The 20,749-nt window shown below is 46.7% G+C and overlaps 2 protein-coding genes and 1 pseudogene across 3 annotated transcripts in view; 2 read left to right on the top strand and 1 right to left on the bottom strand.

Annotated features, from left to right (window-relative positions):
* The window catches only part of USP39 (ubiquitin specific peptidase 39), a 50,729-nt gene extending 38,912 nt beyond the window's left edge, over positions 1-11,817 (bottom strand). Inside the window, exons 1-5 of the mRNA XM_004447132.5 lie at positions 11,478-11,817; positions 7,364-7,433; positions 5,932-6,026; positions 4,575-4,711; positions 1,127-1,279 (exon numbers count right to left, since the gene is read on the bottom strand). Coding sequence (XP_004447189.2) covers positions 1,127-1,279; positions 4,575-4,711; positions 5,932-6,026; positions 7,364-7,433; positions 11,478-11,754 — 732 coding nt within the window. The 5' untranslated portion in view covers positions 11,755-11,817. The remainder of the gene's footprint in view (positions 1-1,126; positions 1,280-4,574; positions 4,712-5,931; positions 6,027-7,363; positions 7,434-11,477) is intronic.
* LOC131274118 (U6 spliceosomal RNA) lies at positions 11,172-11,292 on the top strand (annotated as a pseudogene).
* Positions 11,818-12,418: 601 nt separating the features above from the next.
* On the top strand, positions 12,419-18,067 carry C17H2orf68 (chromosome 17 C2orf68 homolog). Of its 2 annotated transcripts, XM_058279024.2 has the most exons (5): positions 12,447-12,635; positions 12,713-12,831; positions 13,684-13,835; positions 14,141-14,303; positions 14,393-17,270. In XM_058279024.2, exons 1-4 carry the CDS (start codon positions 12,529-12,531, stop codon positions 14,261-14,263), a joined length of 501 nt encoding a protein of 166 aa, XP_058135007.1. In that variant the 5' UTR covers positions 12,447-12,528; the 3' UTR covers positions 14,264-14,303; positions 14,393-17,270. The 2 variants fall into 2 exon arrangements, with proteins under 2 accessions (XP_071065050.1, XP_058135007.1); XM_071208949.1 differs by having other exon boundaries at positions 12,419-12,635; positions 14,141-18,067.
* The last annotated feature ends 2,682 nt before the right edge of the window (positions 18,068-20,749 follow it).

The raw sequence follows: 20,749 nt of genomic DNA, 5'->3' as shown, positions 1-20,749 counted from the left end.
CAGGACTTGGAGTTGCCTTGAATGATACTGCAGGGACAGATGCAGGGCACTGTTTATCCTGCCATAACCCACTGAATGGACTGGGGGAGAGTCTGAACTTCAGTGTAAACCATGGTACGTGCAGTGTGGCAGTGCTCCAGGGTGCATTCACCAAATGCAGTGTGCCTTACTGATGAAAGGGGATGCTGATGTGGGAGGGGCGGGGTGGGTGAGGAGTGGGTATGTGGGAGCCTCGTATGGTTTTTAACATAATGTTTTGTGTGATCTATTTATCTTTTTAAAAAAGACAAGAAAACAACTAAAATTTTTTAAATATAGAAGGATATTCACTGCAGCACTGAAAGTTAAAAAAAAGAAATGTGAAACAAGTTAAATTCTATCTATCAGAGAATGGCAAAATAAATCACAATCCTCTGACATGACTGAATATTTTGCATGTCAGTACGTTTGTTTATAAAAGAGTTCTAGAAGTCTAAACACTAAATGCTAACCAACCTAGGACAGAGCACTGGGGAAGGAAAGGAATGAAGCTTTCACTTCTTACTGATTTATTTGTTTCCCAGTAAACCTGTGTTTACATTTGAAAAATTGAAAATGTTTTTCAATTTTTTTTGGGGGGGGGGGTGAAATGGGATTAACTTTCTTATTTATGAGAACCAATATTCCCTAAGTTTTCCACAATGTGCACATATGACTTGTATAATCAAAAAAAAATTATTTTTTAAAACAGGACCGCTTTTGGCTTTCTGCCTTTCCCATTCTGGGATAATAAGGATAGGGACAGGAATGAAACTGACAATCAGCACAATGAACATCTGCACCATAAGAAAAAAAAGCATAGCTAATTGTTTCTTATTTGGTATTGCCAGGCAACACCCAGTTTCTAACCCTCTCTCCCCATGAAGCTCCAGAGACCATGAGCCTAGAGGCTGGAAAAAGGCTTCCCCGCCTGGCAGCAGTCCCATAAGCAAACCCAGGGATGTTCTACTTGTTGCAAAGGGCGAGGAGAGCCCTCAGTAGGCTGTGTCCTGGCAGACCAAGGAAGCATATCCAGAAGGCAGCAGGCCCTCGGCCGCCCTGCACCCTGGGCGCCCCTCTCTTGCTCCACGTCCCAGTCTTGACCTACCTGAAGGACAGCATTGGCATAGTCGTTGGCCTTTATGTTATTCAGTCCCACGATGCCTGGCAGGTAGGTGGTGCCGTCGTATGCCCGGGACAATTTGGCTTGCTTGTCCAAGTTTGCAATCTGCTGCTTGGTGAAAGTGGGCTTCAACACGTACTGCAAGCAAAGGAAGACTCTAAGTTGTTTGAGAGTTTAATGCAAACAGAATTCACACTATATATCTAGAACAGCCACTTCTGAAAAAAACAAGGAACAATTTGGTGTGTCTGACTGCACACCCAAAATAAGCCTAGTAAGGTGGGGCAGGTAGTCCCTGCATGGCCAGTCTATAAGGGGAATCTACATTTAATCCAAAAATCACTAAATCACAGGGCTTTCCTCGGATCTCAAGCCTAGCCACGTCCATGTCAAATGCCCACCAGAAACTGTAGGACACCCAAGTCTTTGACGTCAGCAGGCGTCCAAGGCTCAGGTGTAGCCTCAAGGTGACAGCACACCTAATGAGCTCTGCGACAGGAGCGCCTTTAACTCTGAGCAGGACTGAGGCTCTCCAAGATCCCGTAACTGGAGGTGCAGGATCAGAATCTTTCCAGTCACAGAGCCACATGGGCCATCCAAACATGCTATAGGCGGACAGAGGCCATAACTAACTTGTTTTGAAAGTGCTAATTTATTTCTCCCTCAGTAAATGCTGTTTCTATGTTGTTGTTTTTTTTAATATACTTATACAAATGTTGAATAAATAATAATAGGGGATTCCCATATGCCCCACTCACCACACCTCACACATTTTCTCACATTAACAATATCCTTCACTAGTGTGGTACACTCGTTGCAACTGATGAACACATTTTGGAGTACTGCCACTAAGCATGGATTAAAGTTTACATTGTAGTTTACACTCTCCCATCCAATTCTGTTGGTTATGGCAAGATTTATAATGGCCTGTACCTGTCATTGCCATGTCATTCAAGACAATTCCCAAGTCCCAAAAATGGCCCCCTATTATACCTGTTTTTCCCTCTCCCTACCCTCAGAACTTCCAGTGGCCACTGCCTCCACATCAATGATATAATTTCTTCCATTGCTAGAATCACAATAAGTCTATAGTAGAATACCAGTAAGTCCACTTTAGTCCATAGTTAATTCCCCAATCCTGAGGATTCTAAGATGGTGATGTCCACTCCACCTCTAAATGAGAAGGGGCTATGATTCATAGAACTGATGGATGGGACTCCCTTGCTTGCAGCTGTAGATTCTCTCAGTTCCTTGGCATGGTGGTAGGTGTCCATCATCACCTCCCTGTTGGCTGTCCTGAGTGAGACTAATGAACTGGAGAGTAGGTGTTGCAACTCCAATGAGATTCTGGGCCCGGCTGGTATATATGGACAGCCCAAAGACTTAAGTCTCTTGGACGTATACCTATCAACTCTAGTACTAATTATAGATTCAAACAGAAGGACAGAAGAGCCATGTGTAGAGAAACCTCAACTGAGTCTAACTCATTCACACTGGGGAGCATAGATTCCAAAGTAGGGCCAACTGGCAAGGCACCAAACTCCTGAGCTATCTGCCCTGACTATAGTGTCTGGATGTTTCCAGAGCCCTCAGGAGCCCTGCTATTTGGGATAGTATCTACTTTGGCAGTCAATGAGTTCCGGCTGAGACATGCATAAGCGTAACCTCTGGGATGAACTCCCAACACACTTTTAAGTTTCATAGCCATATGAACTCACGTGTCTTTACCTTTTCCTCCTTTTTTTCCAGTTGCATTGCTAGTTGGTGCTTGGTAGTAATCTCTCAGTGCCAGGGGGGCTCATCCCTGGGGGTCATGTCCCATGCTGGGGGGAAGGTAATCTATTTATATGTCGAGTTCAGCTTAGAGAGAGACCACAGTTGAGCAGCAAGGAGGCTCCCAGGCGGCAACTCTTAGGCACCCTATAATACTAGGCTAAGTTTCCATTTCAAGAGTAAAGGTTCATATGCACAGACATCAATACCAAGGACAATCCTCCTTCACTAGTCACTGCTCCTGCACTCAGGGGATTCTTGCTGATTCATTAGCGAATGTGGCAGAGCTCCCCGGATGGGAATTTGATATTCCTTCAGTTATTGTGTGAATTTCCACCCACCGTGACAATGCCCCACGAACATTTTAACACATTTATATGCCTTACATGTATGCTCAGATGAGCTTCCTCCCATGTATCCCCCATTACTGATACCCCACACCACTGATCCTCCCCTGCCACAGTTGTAACCGTTCTGTGATCCAAAACTTGTTCAAAAATGAAGCCAATAAAATAGCCAAATACAATTAATAGGAAAATGACATAATGATAGTTTTAAAAATACAAAATAAAATACAAAAAAAATTTAATAAAAATTTAGAAAAATGAAAAAATATTTTAAAAAAATTTTTTTGACATTTCGCTTTGCATCACTCTAAGATCTGTTGTCCTATATATACAGTGATATTTTCTTCCATTTACTCCCCCATTGTGTTACTTTTTTTTTTTTTCCATTTTAACCTTAGAGAAGTTTTAAGGTACAGAAGTCACGTACCAAATACAGGAGACTCCCATATACCCAGCATCCTCCCCTCTTTCCCCCTTCCCCTATTAATAACATTTTACATGTGGATGGTAAATTTGTTACAATTGATGTACAAATACTGAAACTTGGCTACCCACAATGGTCAATGGTTTACACTATGGTTTACATGTTGGATCATTCACTTTTATAAACTTTGATACAATTCAACATGGCCTGTATCCATCATAGCAAGATCATGTAGAACACTTCCATCTCCCCCAAAATGCCCCATTCCATCTGTTCTACCCTCCCCCAAATATATTAACCTCAATTTTAAAAGTAACTTAAGTAGTGTTTCCAAAACTCTGATCACATAACTTTTCTTTAAAATAAACAGAATATACAGCACAATGAATATGCAGCCATTTGCTGGAAAGGAAAATAATGAACCATTCCAACATAATCAGTGCCCAAGAGGACTTCACATGCACTCCACTTAAGTACAGAAAAGGATTCCTGGCACAGGTCCCAAACCAGAACCCACAGATGGAACATGTTGGCATTTCTAGGCACATCATGTCAAAGTAGCCAGAAATTGGTACATGGCTTGGTATCCAGTGTCCTATGCCAGGCTCAATTCATATCTCTACTCCAACGCATAGAAGGATAATTTATAACTAAAATTAGAAGCCATATTTCTTCAGATCTAGCCTTCGATCAATCGTTAAAAGCAGAAATGATGACTAGGTTGTAGACCATCGGCCACATGTTTGATTCCTGACCTCCTTACTCGATTTCCAAAGTTCCTTCCCACATCAAAGAAGCTTCTCTCCACCCAAGGGGACTGAGATTCTCTCCTGACCTCAGCGTGGGGCCCTTCCCAGGAAGTTCCCAACCAGTCCACTAGGACACAGACCGTGATATCCTCCAGTGAGGAGTCAATGATCTCATAGTTGTCTGGAAGGCAGTAAAACTTGAGGGTGTGGAGGTTGAGGAAAACGTGGTGGCTAAACTGGACGCTGTGAATGTAGGCATGAGATTTCAAACCCCGGCCTGTAGGGAAGGAAGATAGGCTGTAAGAATAGAGTAGATTCCAAAAAAGCACAAACCAGGTTTGATTTCCCTCTCATTGTTTTGTACTGGAACATGTTAGTATCCGCAAAACAAAGTACTATGCCATTCCTGAAATGATGAGCTTTTCTCATCACAAAATTTAGCAAGAAAAAATAACATATCAGTTACTTTGTTCCCTAGAAGGTATAAGCTATTGGTTGGGGAAACTAATTTCATGTGCATGAACGTGAAATATTCGTGAATTAGTTTCACATATATCAGAAAGTGAAAATACTTATGTATATACATTATATATATCACATCCACATACTTACATATATGCACATGTACACATACATACATGATGTGACAGTCCTAAATTTCCAACTGCCCATTACACACAAGTCTACACCCACAGTTCCTCTGTGCATGTTGCCACTCCTTTCACCCATTCAAACCCAGATGCCCTGACCACTCAAGTCCTACCATTCCCACAAACGCAACACAAACACTCCAGCTAACATGTGCTCTTTCCTTACTTCAACTTCTATTGTCCTTACTTATACTCAGCAGCACAGTGACTAGCAGTAACCTTATGATCTGACTGTTTAATGTGTTAACCCTCACTCCTTATAAAAGTAAGGAATGTAGTTTATATTTCTTTTGAATCCCCCACTCTATATACATTGCATTTTTTTATCTGAATGAGTTGAAATAAAAACTTTTTAGAAAATAACATACAAAAAGCCCTTAGGGCAAAAGGAGTCTCAGGAAAAGATGTAAAACATTAGAGATTCAGAAACCATGAATCTTAGCAATCCCTATAGTCTTTTGCATATTTTCTGATGTATGCAAGTTCTAAGCTTATCAGATAACCTCCTATTGGTTTTCTAAAAGTATTCCAATTTCCTGAGGACAAATTATTAGACATGATTAGGGATTATCAGACATGACTCCTGAAAGCAGTTTACTTTCTAAAAACAAAACTCAGCGAGTCATGAGTAGAGATGGCTAAAGAATTTGGCCACCTCCCTCCCACATGGGAGGTCCCAGGTTTGGTTCCCTGTCCCTCCTGAAAAAAAAAAATATATGGGCAGACAGAGAGTACACAACAAACAGACACAGAGAGCAGACTGCGAGCACAAATAAGGATGGGGGATAAATAAAATAAATCTTCAGAAAAACACTCAGTGAGTCTATAATACACAACATTTACTTACCCTGAAAGTATTTGCCACACACCAGACAGGCATATGCATTGATATGTGAGAGGGAGATGGAGCACAGTTTCTCAAAGTCAAAGTCCAGCACACTCCTAAAAGAACCAAAACAAAAAAAGAGTAGGGATGAATGTCGAGGAGGGCACCCAAGAGAAGCAGCACTGGCCCTCTGCTCCAGCATGCAGCCCAGCGGCCTTCAGAGAGTGGCTCAGCAACTGTCTGGGATCGGGAGGGAAAGTGCACTCATGCTGCTCTTCCACAACACCACCCCAAAGCAGACTGAGGGCATCTCCCCCACACACAAGTCCAACGGCTTTCTTGCTCATTAATACACAGACATAGTCGAGGAGCCTCCTTTCTCTGGAGGGTCGGCTCTAAAACTGACTGAGTAGCAAGACGTCGACAGCATGCCAAATAAAATGACCACCAGGGATGGAAGGACATAAAAACAGTGAGTAAACCCCTTCTATGAAAAAAAATTATTTTTGTCCATAAAAATAAACGGGAAGCCAAAAGAATTTTAAGGGAATACCGATAAAAAGGCCTATTCACGCAAGTATCAAGTAATGATATGTGAGTACTGGTCAGGTAAGGGACAAAAAACTTTTTTTTTCAAGAATTATTTTTTATATATCTCTCCCCTTCCCTCTCCACCTTCCACTGTCTGCTCTCTGTGTCCATTTGCTGTGTGTAGGGACAAAACACTTTATCTCCACTTAATCCCATCCGTGCCAAAGGATGTCCTCACAAGTATCACCTCTAGTTAACTGATAATAGTTTTACAGAGCTGAGATGTCTAATAAGTATGGCTATTTACACTGAAATTTAAAATAATTAAAATTAAATAAAATTTAAAACTCAGTTCCTCAGTTAAACAATTTACCTTTCAAGAGCTCAATAACCACACGGGGCTTGTGCCTATTATAATACATCTACCAGCCTCTGCATAGAATAATCCCATTATTGTGCAAAGTCCTATCAGACAGAACTATCCTAGAACACAGGCTGAAAAGCATTTTATGATGCCATCTGGGCTCAGAGAAAAGAGAACCTGATGAGATACATACCTCTGCTTTAGGACAAATTTTTGTGTTTTTTTTTTCCTCTGCTGAATCCCAGGGACCTAACTTGGTACCTGGAACTACTTTGCTGTTGTTTTAAAGACACTCTTTCCTATTACTGCAACATGCAAATTCAAAAGGAGCGGAAAGGTTTTATGCACGTGTCCGCCCTCAAACATCCCTGTTCTTCTATAACAAGAATTCTGACCCTTCAGGTTGAAGGCCAAAGGTTAACAAACATGGCAAGTAGCACAATTTTCTGGACAGAAGGCTTTAGAAGGGGTAACATTTGTGAACTTGGGTGTCCAAAGAACTCTCTGCAGAGACCATGCTGACCTTTTTGCTGCCCTCGGCATCCTTGCCCTACTGACCTGTTAATGGTATCCAGATATGGGCAGTGGCGGCTCCTCCGGTCCTCGGAATCCACACGGCCATTCTTTGCTAGAGAGAAAATCACCACAGGTTTTGAAAATGAGAAACTTGTACTCAGAAATCAACTACGAGTAGAGGCAAAGAATCACAGAAATGGAGGAGACTAATCAAGATGAGCTCCTACACAGGCAGCCTTCCAAAAGAGGAAAAAGTCCACAAATGGCATACGCCACAAATTGGGAGAGTATGTCTGGAACACATATAACCACCAAAGGATTAGTCTGCGAATTACATGAAGAAATCCATGAATCAACAGAAAAAGACAAAAAACTCGATGGAAAAATGAGTCAAAGACATGAAAAGGAATTTCTTAAAAGAGGAAAGCCAAAGGCAGCTTAACAGGAGGAAGCAGGATGCCAGCATCATGTACTGCAAGTTCAGTGGCTTTGCTCAGAGGATGGCGGTTGCTACAGAAGCAACACCTATCATATTTGCTACAGCAACTAAACTGATCTCCAATTCTATTGCATCTGATTATGCCGGGAAAAACAAAGTTCCAGAACTACAGAAATTTTTCCAGAAATCTGATGTGTGCCCATTCACCTGAAACGAGCCTGCTGACGAAATGCTTTACCAGACCACCACAGCGCTGACACTAGGAGGGACGACCTACTGCCCGATCGCTTTCTACATGGCTTCACAGCCCTAAAATAAATGAGGCTACAGAGGATTGGTTTGCTTCTTGGCATAAACCCTGAGTTTTCATTTTTCATTGTTCCTGGCAAATGTTTTGTTTATGAAATGCACATGGCCTGTTAAAGCTCATCTGACAGTTCAAACTATTGTTTAAATAAATGAAGATGCTCTCCGCATTCGGGCTCCTGATTTCCCTGGAGGTTCCAGATGAGCACAGGCTCATTAACGTTAGTCCATGCTGAGAACCTTAGGGTATTTGTGGTTGCGCTGTTGAGCATGGGGTGCAGAAGCCTTTCTGGATTTGGATGTGACTATAGAAGGAAGACGGAAGACAAGGCCAGGAGCATGAAATGAGGGGTGTGAGTTTGTAGTCACCCTGGGGATTTTTTCCATTTTGTAGCAAAATGTTAGAAGTTCTCTGTAGCCTGTCTCTATTCACTCTTTGGGCAGTTTGTTTCAAAGGGTTAGTGAATTTTCACGTGTAATTGTTATGTATTTATTTCACCATTGAAACAGACAACACCTGTTTAGTGTTGTACTTTAGACCAATGTCTATTTTATTAATGCAACTTGTGCCACAAATTCTCCTTTAACTATTAAAAGTGTTATGGCTTGGGAAGCAGCTGTGACTCAATCAGTTGGGCTCCCATCTACCATATGGGAGGCCCTGGGACCCAGGACCTCCTTGTAAAGGCAAGCTGGCCCGCGTGCCATGGAGAGCTGATGGCCCGTGTGCCGCTGAGAGCAGGTGCAGCAAGATGACACAACAAAGGGAGACAAGCAGATACAGAAAAAAACATGCAGCAAATGGACACAGAAGAGACAGCAAAAAAGAAAAGGAACAAGCCGCAAGGGGGGGCATAAGTATTTTTTTTAATACTATGGCTTTAAATTATAATTCACCTTGACTTTGGAATAAACATGAATTTTTAAAAAAGGTAGCTTAACAAATTATGGACACTTAACTCTGAAAAATTCTATCCAGGCACATTTAACTCATTTAATCCTAAAAACAATCTCAATTGTTTCTGCAGTATTCAGAAAGATACATAAATCAGCACAAACTGATTAAATGACATGACCGAGGTCTCCTTGTTAATGAAGAAAAGGGGACAAAAAAAGAAAGAGGAATACAGCCCACAAACACATGAAGGATGTTCAACTTCATCAATAATCAAAGAACTGAAAGCCTCCTTGCACAATAACATCCCAGCCTGGAGAGACAGAGATAGTATCTCCCTATGGAGGGAAGGGCAGGGAAGTTCACTGTCCTTTATAAAAGATACAGGTTCTCTAAGCACAGGTTCCTCTCCTGTAAAGCATCCTAATGCATTAAAGGGTGCCATGTGGAACTCTTCACGCTCCCCCATGGGAAATGAACAAATGCTAACACTGGCTACTCCTACTCCTGTGAGTTACAAACTGTCCTTTGTCTCAGACCCAAGAGTCTCAGATACTTCTACCAGCATCCATGAAACAAGTTAGCTTCCAAATAGGGAAGAATCTCAGATCCTTCACAGTTCTAGCCAAAAGGTAGATTTAAGAATGTACATTCCCGCAGTTCTTTAACTTGTGGGTTACATTCAGTCTTGGTGCCTGTAATATATATCAAGATAAAAATAAAAGTTAAAAGATAAAAAGAAAAAAAAAAGATAAGACAGTAACACTAACTGGGATCCTCAGCGTGTCCCTGAGAAAACAATTTCACTATAATAAGGTAAAATATCGGACAAAACATTTCTTTTCCCAGGAAGAGGAAACCTGAGGCTGAGAGAATATTTAAGTTAAGAAATTCAGACAGTACTCTGAGATTGTGCATTAGATAATTCAAAGAACATTTACTGGAGCAGATGTAGCTCAGTAGTTGAACGTCTGCCTCCCACGTACGAGGTCCTGGGTTCAATCCCTGGCACCTCCTTAAAAAAAAAATTTATCAGGCACTTTTCATGAACAAGGTGCTATACTGGACCCTGAGCATATATAGCAAACCCAGCACACTTATCAAGTAATTTAGAGCTAATAGAAGAGCATAATCATACAGACAGCCAAGACCACAAGCAGACTTACAAAGTCTTGGGATCAAAGACTCCACCTTAGGCATTTTCAGGACTTGGGAGTTGTCCTGGGTGGTGCTGCAGGGACAGTTACCGGACATTGTATGTCCTCCCATGGCCCACTGGATGGACGTGGGAGAGTGTGGGCTATGGTGTGGACCACAGGACATGGGGTGCAGCGATGCCCAGAGATGTACTCACCAAATGCAATGGATGTATCATGATGATGGGGGAGAGTGTTGTTGTGGGGGGAGTGGTGGGGTGGGGGCGGTGGGGGTGAATGGGGACCTCATATTTTTTGAATGTAATATTTTTTTTTAAATGAATTAAAAAAAATTTTTAGAAAAAAAAAACAAAGACTCCACTTTCAAAGCCTCCCACCCCTAGCATGTAGCCCACAGTCACCCGCTACTTCAATAAAACTCCTACTAACTCAGAATGTTAAGTATACAGAAATATGTTGAAGTCGGGAATACAAAGTTCAGAGAAAGAAGAGAGTGTGTGCTTGGGGTTAACAGGTAAAGCTTCAGAAATGGTGAAAATCTATTTAACGATTGGTAGGATTTCAACAAGTAGAAGAAGAATGTACACTAAAGATAGGAAACCAGGTCTGGGCAATGAGGTCTCCAGAACTCATCCTCCTCAGGAGTGCTACAGGAAGCAAATAGATTATCCAATAAAAGAAGGCAAAGGGGACACTCAAGGAGGGCAGTGATGGCCTCACTGGTTGTTAGAAAAGTCCTCAATGGTCATTGGTTCCAGGACTAATTCCACTAATTTACAGACTGACAGAAACTTGAAGCCCTTTTGCCCAAACCACGGTGACCCGGTCTTAGAGGCAGGCCAAGTCTCCAGAACGCCTGGTTGCTACAACACCAGATAAGAGGACCTGATGGGGCAGGTGCCCAGAGCTCAGGCTCGCGACGCAGAATGGTCTGATTCCAGGAATTACAGCAGGATTATAAAAATTGAAGGTTAAGAGACCTGTAAAGTAATTAACAGTGCATGGCCCACGATAAGGGGAAACTGCGGCTCACCCTACCATTAAAACTATTATGTGCTCCCTTTAGTAGCACACATACTAAGATTGAAACGATACAGAGATTAGCATGGCCTCTGCAGAAGGAAGCCACGCAATTCGTGAAGAGGTCCGTAATAAAAAAAAAAAAAAAATTTTTTTAATAAAAAGAAAAAACTATTATAACTACGGTCATCGTTAAAGTCAGTTCTTACTGGAACACAGTGAGTCAGGGCGCCGACACGAGCGGAATCTGCATTTTCTCCCGGGGCAGGGAAGTCAAGGAGGTAGGTTGGAGAGAGCAAGGAGAACGCCAAGGTGGAGCCCGCCCCCGACCCCGCGCACCTCGCACCTCCCGCTCAGGCTCCGAGTCCTCATCGGCCTCGCGCTCCCGCTTCACTCGCACGGCGGGGACGGGGACAGGCGCCGGGGCCTCGCGCGCGCTCGCCGGCTCGGCCTCCCGCTTCACGCGCACCGGACTGCCGCGGGAGCTCGCCGGCTCGTGCTCCCGCTCCCGTTCCCGCTCCCGTTCCCGTTTAACGCGACCCGAGCTGCCCCTCGAGTCTGACTCGCGCTTCCCACGGGCCGAACCCCGAGACTCCCGCTTGGACCGGCCGGACATCGCCACTACAGGCCGCGCCGCCCCGCTCAGGCGCTAGGCACCCTGGAGCGCGCGGCGCGCGGCCAATCAGGAGCGCGGCTGTGACCAAGCCCGAAGCGCTCTACGAGTCGTTGATAGGGACAAATCGCGCCTGAGGAAACTCATGAGAGGTGCCGCCGCGCTTCTGGCCCCCAAGGCGCGGCGCGCGCAGCTGAGAAAGGTCTGTGGGCCCACTGCCACCTTCCGCAGAATTTCCGTCTTAAAAAAGCAGGACTCTATTACTGACGGCAGAGTTTTTGCCCGACCACTGGTCTGTCACTTATAGTTTGCATTTTCTAGAATTTTGCCTACATGGAATTATGCAGTATGTACCCCTTTTTTTCCTGGCTTTTTAAAATAAGCCTCATTTTTTTTTGACATTCATTCATCTTATTGCGCCTCAACAGTTTTTGATGGCCGCGTGGTATCCCCTTGAAACCCTGGCTCCTCCCGCGACGCCGAGGCGGGCTGGCGGTGCTGTGGAAGGGGTGACCCCGAGGACTTTGCCTGTTCACAAACTACGAGACAGCGGTCCCATTTACAATGAGAAAATGGGCGCTGCACGGCCGCCACTACCCACCCCACCCCACCCCCGCCCCAACTCCGCGCGCGGTGACGCTCGGCCCAGCAGGCCTCCCGCGGCCGGAAGTCACGACACGGAGCCAGAAACAGTGCAAGGGCCGGGGCGGCCTCTTCCGGGGGCTGGCGGCCGTTGGCGCCGTTGAGGAGGTTGTGGGTCCCCGCACCGGGCTCCAGATGGAGGCAGCGCCGGACCCCGGGCCGGGGCTCTGCTGCAAGCCTGGCGGGCGGCTGGACATGAGCCACGGCTTCGTGCACCATATCCGACGGAACCAGCTCGCCCGGTACCACCCCGCCCCGCGCCGCCGCCCCCGGCCTGGCCCGGCCCGGCCGTCCCTGACTCCCGCTCGGCTCCCCGCAGGGACGACTACGACAAGAAGGTGAAGCAGGCGGCCAAGGAGAAGGCGAGGAGGCGGCATACGCCTGCGCCCACGCGGCCCCGCAAGCCCGACCTGCAGGTCTACCTGCCGCGACGCCGAGGTGAGGCCGCCCCCCCCGCCGGGGCCCCTCCGCCTGCGACGCACTCCCCTTCTCTACGTGGAAAAGGCCGCTTCTTGTCCCCCAAGCCTCAGCTCGCCTGGTCCCTTCCCGCAACCTCCGCCTCCGCGCTCCCGGGTCTTGGCTCAGTGATGCTCCCTGGGGAACAGGCAGGGCTCACCGCCCCCCTTTAGGAATGTCCCTGGGAGTAGGCGATATCTGGGAAACGGTGGGAGCCGGCAAGAAGTTCTTGTCTGTCGGTTTGGTACACTGTCCTGTGTCTGTATATCCCCAGGACCTGGTAGAGAGGAAATCTGGGCATGATAAAGCCTGGACAACACTGTGGAGTGTAGCTCAAATGCAGTAGATGACTTTTTTTCTCCTCTTCTTTGTAATGCTTTTAGCTTTTGTGCTCGCTAATTTGTTTAGTCTTTGTAGGTCCCCAGAGGTGGGAACTCTTATCCTTTTTGTTTCACAGATCAGGAAACGGGCAGAGAGAGGTTAACTTATCTAAGAGTTCAGAACTAGTAAATGGCAGTACTTGGATTCGAACCCAGGCAGAGTGGCTCCACAAGCTCCTCTGTCCATTTTTCCAATACTACTCACTAGACAGATGTGTGCATTGTGCACCGACAATATGACAGGATTGTGCTGGGCTCGGAAAAAAGAATTACGAAGGTTAATAACACTGCTGCTGACTGGGCACACAGCACACACACATGCCTGCATACACACACTTCTGAGTGCATAAGACCACTGGGACTTTCGTACAGTATGTTTTTGTGCCTCTTCTCTGTGGGCAGGTGTTCTGGCAGCCTTCCCCCCCCTCCCTCTCACTCTGGTTCATCCCTCCAGATGGCTCTACCCACCCAAGCAATCCAGACTATGAGGAGTCCGGTGAAAGCAGCAGTAGTGGCAGCTCCGAGCTGGAGCCTTCTGGGCATCAGCTCTTCTGTTTAGAATATGAGGCCGACAGCGGAGAGGTCACATCAGTTATTGTGTATCAGGTATGCCTCACGTGTAAACAGCTGCAGCCTGAAGGTCCTGGGCCATGAGCCACTGTTTTCCTCGGGGCCAGTGGGAAATGCCTGCTCCACATGGGAGCAGAGGACCACCAGGACGCCGTAATTCTCACTGGGGAACAGGGAGGGCTTGCAGGCCCCCCCTCCTCCATTGAGAATAACCATCATGGGGGATACCTGGGAAATGACAGAAGGTGGCATGAAGGTGTAAGAGTGTTGTCTAGGGACAGGGCAGGCCACTTTTCCAGAACAGGCCAGGCTCTGAGTTTCCTGACTCTTCCTCCTTGTAGGACGACGATCCGGATAGGGTGAGCGAGGAGGTGTCCGCACGCACACCTTTGGATCCACCCATGCGAGAGGCCCTCAAGTTGCGGATCCAAGAGGAAATTGCAAAGCGCCAGAGTCAACGCTGACCAGGTTGAACACCTTCTCTCCAAGCTGCAACACTAGAAAGTATACCACCGTGGGATCTCACCCCTAGTTTGGGTGTGCCAGAACCCATCGGTGCTGACTTTGAGACCCACCCCCCACCCCACCCCCAGGGCTGCTGCTGTCAGAGAAGAAGGTGCTTGGAGGACTACACCCGGCCGCCTTCCTGCAGCCATTCCTTCTTGCTGTTGGCCCATCTGACCAGCGTAATATTCTGGAATTTTTTGAAAACTCTGTTCTACCAGCTTGCTGTTCTGGAAGCAGAGACTCCAGGCAGAGGTGGGGTTTAACAAAGCTTTCTCATTGAGGTCTTATGGGACACCTGGCTGCTGCTCCGTCCAGCCCCACGAGCCTTGTGTGTTATTTTCTGGTTCCTTTCTTTTGTGTTCCTGCTCCTTTCCAGCCACTGTTTTCCTAGTTTTTGTTTGCTTTTTTGCTTTTGCTTTTGTTTTTGTTTTGTTTTCATCTCTACTCTTCCCACCGTTCTGCCTCAGGTAGAATCATTTTCTTTCCACCCTCCACCCTCGTGTGCCTGCTGTCTGGTTGCCAGGTGTACAAGAGCCTTATTGAAGTTGTGGCTCCTCCAGCTGCTCAGGGCTTTGCACATGGGGAGTTCTCAGAATCTCCCTTTCTCACAAGCTTTCCAGGTAACTGATACCAATTAAATGGGAAACCACTTTTGAGGCCTACTTGCAAGCATCTCCCTCCCCTTCCATGGCTCTTGCAAGTTTCTCACATGCACCACCGCCTTGCGCTGTCTAGATAGGAGATCCAGGAAGAAGATGCCAGTGCTAAACCAGAAGGATTTCTTATGGGAAACCTGCCTCAATTAGGGTGATGAAATTCTAGCTTTTGACCTCATTCCTAGCTGGGAACAGACTATATCCTCTGTTCAGAGTAAAGGGGAATTATCAAAACAGGCTTGAAACGGACTCTCCAAATATACTTTAACAGTCCTGAACATACATACAAAGGGAAATTCGACATCAGCAATAATTGCCTGTTTGGAGCTCTAATTGCAAAAAAAAAAAGAAAGTCCTTAACAATGCCACAAAGCAAGTGAGATGAGCTTCTCTGGTTTGTCCCTTCTCCTGTTCCATGCTCTCTCATATCCTACATCCTAACAGAGTACAGACAGCTCATTGGAATAAAGATTCCCAGGAATATAACTGCTTCCGCCTAGTGAACATTTTCCCTAATGCTAAGGTCTGAGAAGTCCACAAGATTTCCTGCGCACCGAGGTTCGGAGTCACTGCCATTTCCCAGCACACCAGCCTAACCTCAGTGACATGGAATATGACGATTACATGCTGAGACTTCCCAACACCAAAGCCCACTGCCCCACGAGTTCTTCATGTCAGAATCTCAAGATCAGCCTGGCTTTTTCATCTCAGCAGCTTTTCTCTTGAAGAACACCAGAGGGTGACAGTTCGTGCCCTATACTCCTGAAAATCTACACAGTCAGAAATAGGACAAGGCAGCTCCTTAAATGCAGCAAGCCACAGCTTGCAGTGCCAGAAGAATGTGGGAAGGTGAATGAGGTGGACAAGTTAGAAGGGCCTGGAGGTGAAGTTGGCCAGGGCCCAGAGTGCCCCTAACCCAGGGGGCTGGCCCACGGTTACATGCCTTAAAGTTGCCAGTCCTGGGCTCAATTCTCTCAGAGGAGAGCCTTTGCCCTCTTATTCAGCTGGCCTGGAAGTGCCTTTTGACTTAACGATGTTGACCGCTCTTCAAAGCCGCCTAGTCCAGGAGGCTCTGCCAAGCCCCACCCCCACTCCTGCAGGTCAGAAGACCAGCCATTTTAGTCTTCCAGCTCTTCACCCCATCTTAGGACTTGGAACACGGGATTTCACTGGAACTGTTGGGTGTCCTAGTCTGGAAATGCTTTTTCAGTCTATCTGGCTCACATCTGGATCTCCTCTTCCTGGTTTTATTATAGAGATTACAAACAAGGTCTGAAGAGGAGTCTGGGGGCATGGCACCTGAAATTTTAGCCTCGTCTCCTGTCGTGAGAAGGGAAGAAGGCAGCATTTAGTGTGTGCGAATGGTGTCCGTTTATGGGTTTTTCCTATAATCCTCACAAAGATCCTCTCAGGATACTGATGGGAACACCTTACTTTTAAATATTTCTTGAGATATTTTGCTTAGGGAGTACATATATTTTCCGCACAAGAAAACATTTTAATTCTTAGCTAATTTATGTAGTGTTTGTATGTAGCACCAAGGCTGGTACGTAGAGAGGCTGCCTTCAGAGCTGACCCATTGGAGGTTTAGACACATTAGTGTGATGCTGCCACTGCTCCAGACATGCCTGAAAGGCCATGGGCCTCAGAGCCAGTTCAGGGCCTTGTGTAGTTCAGCCTCATTGCCATTACCCTTCATCTGGGGTCCCAGAAGGTGCTACCCAGTTTATTCTCCAGACTTGCTTCCATTCGTCTTTCGGCAGTTTTGGAAAATTGGTGCTTTGCCATCAAGGAGTAAGTTCCAGTTTTTCCACAGGATCCTCCCTCTCTGTGTGAGGTCCAGTGGCAATGGTGTCGCACTGAGTGGAGCTGTCCAGTGGGCTGCTTCAGAGTCGGCACTCTGTACTAGATTCATTCTTAGCTTTCAAAAAGTGTTAGCCTGGTAGACATACTTCATGCCCATTCAAAATGAAGTGTTCTTACTTCATTCAAGGGTAAGCCTTGAATTTTAAGGCTTTGTGTTTCCTGGGCCTTAGTGGATAAAGTTACAAATAGAAAGAAACTGTGGTTTGCAGGGGTGTGGGGCTGTGCAAGAGTAAACACTGAAGTCAGGTTCTGGCCAGTTGGCAAGCAAAGACGTCTTTGAAGAGCTTAATGCAAGAAAGGAAAGGAAGAGGGCGCAGATGTAGCTCAAGTGGTTGAGTGCCTGCTTCCCATGTACAAGGTCCTGGGTTTGATCCCCGGTACCTCCTAATAGTAAAAGAGCAAACAGGAAATAAACCAACTCCCAGAAGCCAGTGTAACACAGTGGTTGAACACTGGCTTCCCATATGCAAGGTCCCGGATTCAATCCTCAACCCTGGTACCTCAAAAAAAAAAAAAAAAAAAAGGAAAGGAAGAATGTAAAGCTTTTTGTACCGAATAGGAACCTGGAACTCAGCCAACCAGTAGCACCAACGTGGGCAGTAATAACTGCTGTCCCGTGGAAGAGCTTCTAAGAGACATCCCATCTCCACGGTCCACTTGGAGGGGCACTGCCAACTACAGAGTAGGCCATGCGGGAAAAAGCCGTTTGGGGTGGTGGGTGTCCAAACTGCTGTGTGTTTGGCAGGGTGCATGGGTGACAGGCTAGCGGATCCCCAGCTGGTTCATAAATCTAAATGAGGCCTTTGGGTAGAGAAAGAAGAGTAGGCATTACTTTCCTACCTCTGAGCATTTTCTTTGGGTCACCACGGACTAAATTACTTGGAACGTTTTGAGCTCCCTCATCAAGTTCCTGTCCCTACATACCCAGAATGCCATAGGCACCCATCCCAAATTTCCCAGGAATTGGAGAGATGCTAGAGGTGAAAACCTCCCAAGTCAGTGACTCCTCTGCTTTCTTAGAACCATACATAATGGGGGACCGGTGTCACTGGTTATGTTGTAACATTAAATGTATAAAAAGTAATGCATTTTTATGTTTTGTCACTTCCAGTGTTCCTGCTGTGTGTATGAATAAAATGAAGTATGCAAATTATTTGAAAATCGTGGGAGGAAGATACTTTACAAATACAGTTGGTTTTGTGTTTTTTTTAACCAATAAAGTTAACTATTTTTACAGCACTGTCTTTGCCAAGAGTTGTAAAATGATTTGCATCCATAAGGGAAGAGAAGATAAAATGCCTGCCATAAAGTCATTCAGTGCCACCAAATCAGGATGTGGAAATCTCATCTTGCTTTGCCTTTTTTAAGAGCTGTACTGGTTGGAGCATAACTAGACTCACATAGCATTGGAGATGGAAGGGACTTTTTTTTTTTTAGATTTTTTTAAATTTTTATTTCTCTCCCCTTCCCACCCCACTCCCCACCCCCAGTTGTCTGCTCTCTGTAACTGTGTGTTCTTCTGTGACTGCTGCTATCTTTGTTAGGGGCACTGGGAATCTGTGTCTCTTTGTTGTGTCATCTTGCTGTGTGAGCTCGTGTGTGTGGCGCCACTCCTGGGCAGGCTGCACTTTCTTTCACGCTGGGCGGCTCTCCTTACAGGGTATACTCCCTGCATGTGGGCTCCCCTACGTGGGACACCCCTGCGTGGCACGGCACTCCTTGCTCACATCAGCACTGTGCTAGGGCCAGCTCCACACGCATCAAGGAGGCCCAGGGTTTGAACTGCAGACCTCCCATGTGGTAGGTGGACGCCCTATCCATTGAGCCAAATCCGCTTCCCTGAGATGGAGCGCGCGCGCACGCACACACACACGGAGAACTGACACAGCAAGATGACACAACAAAAAAGAGATTCTTGGTGCCGCTGATAAGGATACAAGTGGACACAGAAGAACACACAGCGAATGGACACGGAGCAGACAACTGGGGCGGGGGTGGGGGGGTTGGAAAGGGGAGAAAAATAAAACTAAATAAATCTTAAAGACATCTCACCTCCTTACCTCGTCTGGGACTCCCCACTATAAACTACCCATCAAGAGCCCTTCTGCAATAGGGAGCTCTGTCTTGGGTTAATTCTATTTTGGGGACTACTTAGATCGTCATGGTAAATCTGCCTCCTTGTCACCGCCCTGGAACCTCCCTGTCTCTTCCCCACTTCCACGTCCGGACAGCCAGTTTAGAGCCTGAAAAGTCCTCTGAGGCCTTCGCTGTGGTCATGGTTGGACAGCAACTCAAACCTAGCTCAAGAGGAGATGGTCAGCAAGTGTTGACTAGGACTCAGAAATCTCCCAAAGAAGTAGGAGAAGCTGAGGAGTCCCAGCTCTGGTGGGCAGATGAGAAAACAGCCTGCTCTAACGGGACACTGCTGGGCAGAAAGTGCCTTTGTGTGAAGTAGAAAGAGGGGCCACTGTCTCAGGGCAGCAGCAGGTGTTCGGACCTTCTGGTCCAGCCAGCCAGTTCCATGTTCTCATGCAGTGCACACCCTCATCAGCCATACTTACGGCCCTGCGTTAAATACCTGTCCTAGATGATGTGATGTGGAAGAGGGTTCTCCAACAGGTGACCTGTTTTCATTTCTACCTTCCACTGGGCCAGAAAGGTTTCTCTCTCTCCGAGCCATTTTCCCGTTTATTCTATTTTCCATGGTCCCTTTCTCCACAGGACAGGGCCCTGTTCCCCCACTTAACCTTCACCTCACCATGGCCGCTGAACTGAACTCGCCCCACTCTTAGCAGCCTGCGCCCATGCAGCCTTCCTGTGCGGATCTGGGCTTTTGTGGTCTCCAGAGGGGGCCAACACATGCAGGCAAAACTAAACCAAAAACTAAAACGAGAGCTGCACCAGCTTTAAGGTTAGTGCTGAATTTATTAGTTTTATTAAAGATACCCGGCAAGGGGAAAGGTAACTCACTGCGAGGTTTTGAAATACCTGTTTACGGGTCTGGTTTCTGCCACTGAGAATACTGGGCAGAGGTCAGGCCTTTATTGTCTATTGATAGGGCGCTCATCTGGCTCAAGTGATGCTGCTTCTGGGAATGCCTGTGAGCCAGGGACAGGATAAGGTACATACTTAAAGGAGCGCAGCCACAAAAGATGGCCCCTTACAAACTGTGGCATTCCAAGAATGAGGACAAGTGGAAAGAAACATTTTTAAAGGTTGGGGGGGAGGGGTGCTCCAACACATGTTGGGGCCAGGAGCCAGGGAAGCAGCTGGTCCTCGGGCACCCGGTGCCAGCACAATCTGTTTCTTTTTTTTTTTTTTTTAATTAGATTGTGGGTTTTCAGATCAATATAGGCCTCCAAGGTTCCAAACAGTTGTTTCAGACAATTCCAGCCCGTTTACAGTGGTTCTAGCGGGAAAACTGGCTCGGCTGCTGGAGCTCCCTACTCGGGCGTCTTCCCACAGTCTTGGCACACTTTTAAGCACGCTTTCTGGAGACAGAAGAGTCCCAGCCCTTCACTCATCAAAAGAAGTTCCAGGGAGCGCCCCTGGCCTGTAAGCTTGGATGACGCCGGGGCAGGGGAAGGCTGTTCACTCCCACACTGGCCTTTTCCTCCCCGATCCTGCGGGGTCTCTGGCCCTCCTCTTTTCTCGGCTTACCAACCCTGGCCCTATCAGTCTTTACCTGCCCGACACTGGGCCGCGCGCGACAACTTGGAACGGAGCGCCCTGGTCTCTGGGACCTTGTTGCCAGGAAGTGTCCAGCGGCTGGCCCCCAGGCCTTGGACACGGTGCCTTGTGGACCGTACTCTGTGTACCGGGACGCTGGAAATACAAAGTATCTGCTCCGAGCCGCCCTCCTCCCGACTGCGCGCGGCTTTCCCAAGGAGCAGCCCCGGCCTGGTGCGCTGCCCCGGGGAC

Source organism: Dasypus novemcinctus, chromosome 17 (assembly GCF_030445035.2).
Source record: "Dasypus novemcinctus isolate mDasNov1 chromosome 17, mDasNov1.1.hap2, whole genome shotgun sequence".
Taxonomy (NCBI): Eukaryota; Metazoa; Chordata; class Mammalia; order Cingulata; family Dasypodidae; genus Dasypus; species Dasypus novemcinctus.
The sequence above is the reverse complement of the archived record's forward strand: the minus strand, read 5'-3'. Positions and strand labels throughout refer to the sequence as shown.